Raw genomic sequence first — 6348 nt, 5'->3', positions numbered from 1 at the left:
ATTTTTACATTTTTTTTTCTTCTGGCAGGACAAAAAGATCAATGATTTTCTGTTGCACCCAGATTTTGGCCCAAAGACTTTCTCTTTTTGTTTTCTTGATCAGATGAGGAAGCAAACAATTCCTTCCCATGCACTATTGCACTTTAATGCTCAGGTATCACTCCTGAGTCTGAAGCTGCCTGCAAGGAGCTCTCGTTGGGGCTCTGGAGAGAAAAGTTTCCAGCGTCAGCAAAATTTATTTAATCTTGTACCAAAGGAGGAAAAATATCTCGCAAAGAACTAAAACGATAATGCAAAAGGATGTATAAAGGTATTGCCACTGGGAAAAGAAGAGAGAAATAAGGAGGAGAGACGAAACCACAAAGAAACAGAGGAGCAGCATGGGGAACTTTTGCCGGAAATACTGCCCTTGGATGCAGCGGTGTGCCCCATGGCTCTTCCAAGAGAGAGATGGAGGACAGGGAGAGAGCTATAAGACAGGGACGGGCCAAGATAACCAGGGCTGGGTGGGAGATGACTACCAGACAGACAATACTTCTCAGATAACAACAAAGAAAGTTGTGAGAGCTGGCACTGGAATTCCTTTGCCTCCACCATGTGAGCAGAAGCCCAAGAACCACTACAAGTTTGTGGCACTGTTTGATTATCAGGGCCGCACTAAGGAGGACCTGAGCTTCCGAGCCGGGGATAAACTCGAGGTGCTAGATGCATCTCCTGAGGGTTGGTGGTATGCTAGCCTCCTCCTGGACAGTGGATCAATGTGGCCTGGACAGAAGCTCTGTGGCTACATCCCTGCCAACTATGTAGCTCCTGATCAGAGCATCGAGGCTGAACTGTAAGTAACACAGATCTAAGTAACACACATGCTACTCTGAAATACATCTGATGCTCAATCTTTGTTCCCCTTCTTTTAACACAAGGACCAGATTGCCATACCCGTTGTCACACTGAATAGTACCTTGCTCCGCATGTAGTCTCAGTGGTGCAAGGCACTATTTAACATGAGTAAGGAGATCACAGTCTGGCCCCAAATAAATTAAAATAAGGCAAAGTATCCAGATGTTTGTTTCAGTCTAAATTACTTCCCTTCCCCACATGCCCTAATCACCTCCTTACAAAGTATGTGGGAGTACTGGGAGGTCACAGATGGTATAGGTAATTATTATGATTATTATTTATATAGCAGTAAAAGTATACTAGGTGCTTACCAAAGAGTAAGACGACAAGGTCTGCCCCCAAAGAACTTGCAGTTTAAATAATTACAAGCTCACTACATTATTTAAAAGGCCAGGATGCTGTAAACATACCCTAATGTTTTGTTACTAATGATGGGTGAATTTCGAAGGTATCTGTGGTTGTTTCTACTTCATCATAGACACAATGCATGGTGCTGTGTAAACAAATCCCTGCCCTGTAGAGCTCAAAATCTGGCTTAAACTATGGTCCCTAAAAGGAAGAATGAGTGGCTGTGGTAGCAAAGTAACACACCTTTGCTGTCTAATATGGTTTAGCTATCTAGAGTTGCTGTACCAGCTTTATACCAGCTGAAGATTCATTCATGTTGGGAGAATACTCAAGTGACCAGTTAGGACAGGTGTAGGGTCCCTGTCTACCCTGGAGACCTTAGTGTCCAGGATTTGGCCCACTGTTGCTATTCACATAGTCAATCAGACAGCGCTTCCTTCATTCATGACAGGATTCAGAGTAGCAGCCGTGTTAGTCTGTATTCGCAAAAAGAAAAGGAGGGCTTGTGGCACCTTAGAGACTAACAAATTTATTTGAGCATAAGCTTTCATGAGTTACAGCTCACTTCATCGGATGCATTCAGTGGAAAATACAGTGGGGAGATTTATATACACAGACAACATGAAACAATGGGTGTTACCATACACACTGTAAGGAGAGTGATCAGGTAAGGTGAGCTATTACCAGCAGGAGAGCGGGGGGGGGGGGGGGGGGGGGGTTTGTAGTGATAATCAAGGTGGGCCATTTCCAGCAGTTGACAAGAATGTCTGAGGAACAGCGGGGCGGTGTGTGGGGGAAATAAACATGGGGAAATAGGTTTACTTTGTGTAATGACCCATCCACTCCCAGTCTTTATTCAAGCCTAAGTTAATTGTATCCAGTTTGGAAATTAATTCCAATTCAGCAGTCTCTCATTGGAGTCTGTTTTTGAAGTTTTTTTGTTGAAGAATTGCCACTTTTAGGTCTGTTATCGAGTGACCAGGGAGATTGAAGTGTTCTCCAACTGGTTTTTGAATGTTATAATTCTTGACGTCTGATTTGTGTCCATTTATCCTTTTACGTAGAGACTGTCCAGTCTGACCAATGTACATGGCAGAGGGGCATTGCTGGCACATGATGGCATATATCACATTGCTGGATGTGCAGGTGAAGGAGCCTCTGATAGTGTGGCTGATGTGATTAGGCCCTATGATGGTGTCCCCTGAATAGATATGTGGACACAGTTGGCAACGGGCTTTGTTGCAAGGATAGGTTCCTGGGTTAGTGGTTCTGTTGTGTGGTGTGTGGTTGCTGGTGAGTATTTGCTTCAGGTTGGGCAGCTGTCTGTAAGCAAGGACTGGCCTGTCTCCCAAGATCTGTGAGGGTGATGGGTCATCCTTCAGGATAGGTTGTAGATCCTTGATGATGCGTTGGAGAGGTTTTAGTTGGGGGCTGAAGGTGATGACTAGTGGCGTTCTGTTATTTTCTTTGTTGGGCCTGTCCTGTAGTAGGTAACTTCTGGGTACTCTTCTGGCCCTGTCAATCTGTTTCTTCACTTCAGCAGGTGGGTATTGTAGTTGTAAGAATGCTTGATAGAGATCTTGTAGGTGTTTCTCTGTCTGAGGGGTTGGAGCAAATGTGGCTGTATCGTAGAGCTTGGCTATAGACGATGGATCGTGTAGTGTGGTCTGGGTGAAAGCTGGAGGCATGTAGATAGGAATGTGACCATCGCTTATTAGCACCGCTGTGTCCAGGAAGTGGATCTCTTGTGTGGACTAGTCCAGGTTGAGGTTGATGGTGGGATGGAAATTGTTGAAATCATGGTGGAATTCCTCAAGTGCTTCTTTTCCATGGATCCAGATGATGAAGATGTCATCAATGTAGCGCAAGTAGAGTAGGGGCATTGGGGGACGAAAGCTGAGAAAGCATTGTTCTAAGTCAGCCATAAAAATGTCGGCATATTGTGGGGCCATGTAGGTACCCATAGCAGTGCTGCTGATTTGAAGGTAATCTGATGAGGTTCAATAAGGATAAGTGCAGGGTCCTGCACTTAGGACGGAAGAACCCAATGCACAGCTACAGACTAGGGACCGAATGGCTAGGCAGCAGTTCTGCGGAAAAGGACGTAGGGGTGACAGTGGACGAGAAGCTGGATATGAGTCAGCACTGTGTCCGTGTTGCCAAGAAGGCCAATGGCATTTTGGGATGCATAAGTAGGGGCATAGCGAGCAGATTGAGGGACGTGATTGTCCCCCTCTATTTGACATTGGTGAGGCCTCATCTGGAGTACTGTGTCCAGTTTTGGGCCCCACACTACAAGAAGGATGTGGTTAAATTGGAGAGAGTCCAGCGAAGGGCAACAAAAATGATTAGGGGTCTGGAACACATGACTTATGAGGAGAGGCTGAGGGAAGTGGGATTGTTTAGTCTGCGGAAGAGAAGAATGAGGGGGGATTTGATAGCTGCTTTCAACTACCTGAGAGGTGGTTCCAGAGAGGATGGTTCTAGACTATTCTCAGTGGTGGAAGAGGACAGGACAAGGAGTAATGGTCTCAAGTTGCAGTGGGGGAGGTTTAGGTTGGATATTAGGAAAAACTTTTTCACTAGGAGGGTGGTGAAACACTGGAATGCGTTACCTAGGGAGGTGGTGGAATCTCCTTCCTTAGAAGTTTTTAAGGTCAGGCTTGACAAAGCCCTGGCTGGGATGATTTAATTGGGGATGGGTCCTGCTTTTGAGCAGGGGGTTGGACTAGATGCCCTCCTGAGGTCCCTTCCAACCCTGATATTCTATGATTCTAAGGTATACATTGTCCCCAAATGTGAAGTAGTTATGGGTGAGGACATCCACAGTGGCTAGGATGGTATTTTCAGGAACATGAACAATGGAGTTGTAGTTTCCTCAGGAAGTCAGTTGTGTCTCAGAAATAGCTGGGAGTGCTGGTAGCGTAGGGCCTGAGGAGGGAGTCTACATAGCCAGACAATCCTGCTGTCAGGGTACCAATGCCTGAGATGATGAGGTGTCCAGGATTTCCAGGTTTATGGATCTTGGGTAGCAGATAGAATACCCCTGGTCGGGGTTCCAGGGGTGTGTCTGTGCGGATTTGTTCTTGTGCTTTTTCAGGGAGTTTCTTGAGCAAATGCTGTAGTTTCTTTTGGTAACTCTCAGTGGGATCAGAGGGTAATGGCTTGTAGAAAGTGGTGTTGGAGAGCTGCCTAGACTGGGAGTGGATGGGTCATTACACAAAGTAAAACTATTTCCCCATGTTTATTCCCCGCCTCCCACCCTCCAACCCACCCGCTGTTCCTCAGATGTTCTTGTCAACTGCTGGAAATGGCCCGCCTTGATTATCACTATAAAAGGTGTGTCTCTCCCCACCCCCCCCACCCCACCCCGCTCTCCTGCTGGTAATAGCTCACTTTACCTGATCACTCTCCTTACAGAGTGTATGGTAAAATCCATTGTTTCATGTTCTCTGTGTATATAAATCTCCCCACTGTATTTTCCACTGAATGCATCTCATGAAAGCTTATGCTCAAATAAATTTGTTAGTCTCTAAGTTGCCATACAAGTACTCCTTTTCTTTTTCCTTCATTCAGATTCAAAAGCCTCTCTTCACGACCGTCTGCAGAAATAGCATTGGTCTGGGGCTACTGGAGAAGGGCTTGTATGCTCTAATTCAGCTCAGTCTGACCTCTGGTCTCTTTTAAGAACTAGTTTCAGAGTAACAGCCGTGTTAGTCTGTATTCGCAAAAAGAAAAGGAATTCCTTTGGCACCTTAGAGACCAACCAATTTATTTGAGCATAAGGTTTCGTGAGCTACAGCTCACTTCATCGGATGCATACTGTGGAAACTGCAGAAGACATTATATACACAGAGACCATGAAACAATACCTCCTCCCACCCCACTCTCCCGCTGGTAATAGCTTATCTAAAGTGATCACTCTCCTTACAATGTGTATGATAATCAAGTTGGGCCATTTCCAGCACAAATCCAGGTTTTCTCACCCTCCACCCACACCCCCCCAACAAACTCATTCTCCTGCTGGTAATAGCCCATCCAAAGTGACCACTCTCTTTACAATGTGTATGATAATCAAGGTGGGCCATTTCCAGCACAAATCCAGGTTTTCTCACCCCCCCCCCTCTTTTTCCAAAAACCACACACACAAACTCACTCTCCTGCTGGTAATAGCTTATCCAAAGTGACCACTCTCCCTACAATGTGCACGGTAATCAAGGTGGGCCATTTCCAGCACAAATCCAGGTCTTCTCACCCCCCCCACCACACACACAAACTCACTCTCCTGCTGGCAATAGCTCATCCAAACTGACCAGTCTCCTTACAATGTGTATGATAATCAAGGTGGGCCATTTCCAGCATAAATCCAAGTTTAACCAGAACGTCTGGGGGGGTGGGGTAGGAAAAAACCAGGGGAAATAGGCTACCTTGCATAATAACTTAGCCACTCCCAGTCTCTATTTAAGCCTAAATTAATAGTATCCAATTTGCAAATGAATTCCAATTCAGCAGTTTCTCGCTGGAGTCTGGATTTGAAGTTTTTTTGTTGTAAGATAGCGACCTTCATGTCTGTAATTGCGTGACCAGAGAGATTGAAGTGTTCTCCGACTGGTTTATGAATGTTATAATTCTTGACATCTGATTTGTGTCCATTTATTCTTTTACGTAGAGACTGTCCAGTTTGACCAATGTACATGGCAGAGGGGCATTGCTGGCACATGATGGCATATATCACATTGGTGGATGTGCAGGTGAACGAGCCTCTGATAATGTGGCTGATGTGATTAGGCCCTATGATGGTGTCCCCTGAATAGATATGTGGACACAGTTGGCAACGGGCTTTGTTGCAAGGATAGGTTCCTGGGTTAGTGGTTCTGTTGTGTGGTATGTGGTTGTTGGTATTTGCTTCAGGTTGGGGGGCTGTCTGTAGGCAAGGACTGGCCTGTCTCCCAAGATGTCTCACAAATCTTGGGAGGCAGGCCAGTCTTGATGTAAATGATGTAAAGAGATGTAAAGAGAGTGGTCACTTTGGATTGGCTATTACCAGCAAGAGAGTGAGTTTGTGTGTGGGGGGACGGAGGGTGAGAAAACCTGGATTTGTGC

The 6348-nt window shown here is 45.7% G+C and overlaps 1 protein-coding gene across 1 annotated transcript in view; it reads left to right on the top strand.

Moving 5' to 3' along the window:
* Positions 1–380: 380 nt before the first annotated feature.
* The window catches only part of FRK (fyn related Src family tyrosine kinase), a 73246-nt gene continuing 67278 nt past the window's right edge, over positions 381–6348 (top strand). The window contains exon 1 of the mRNA XM_077811710.1: positions 381–835. Within this exon, the coding sequence (XP_077667836.1) occupies positions 381–835 (455 nt within the window). The remainder of the gene's footprint in view (positions 836–6348) is intronic.

This window comes from Eretmochelys imbricata, chromosome 3, assembly GCF_965152235.1.
Source record: "Eretmochelys imbricata isolate rEreImb1 chromosome 3, rEreImb1.hap1, whole genome shotgun sequence".
Taxonomy (NCBI): Eukaryota; Metazoa; Chordata; order Testudines; family Cheloniidae; genus Eretmochelys; species Eretmochelys imbricata.
The sequence above is the reverse complement of the archived record's forward strand: the minus strand, read 5'-3'. Positions and strand labels throughout refer to the sequence as shown.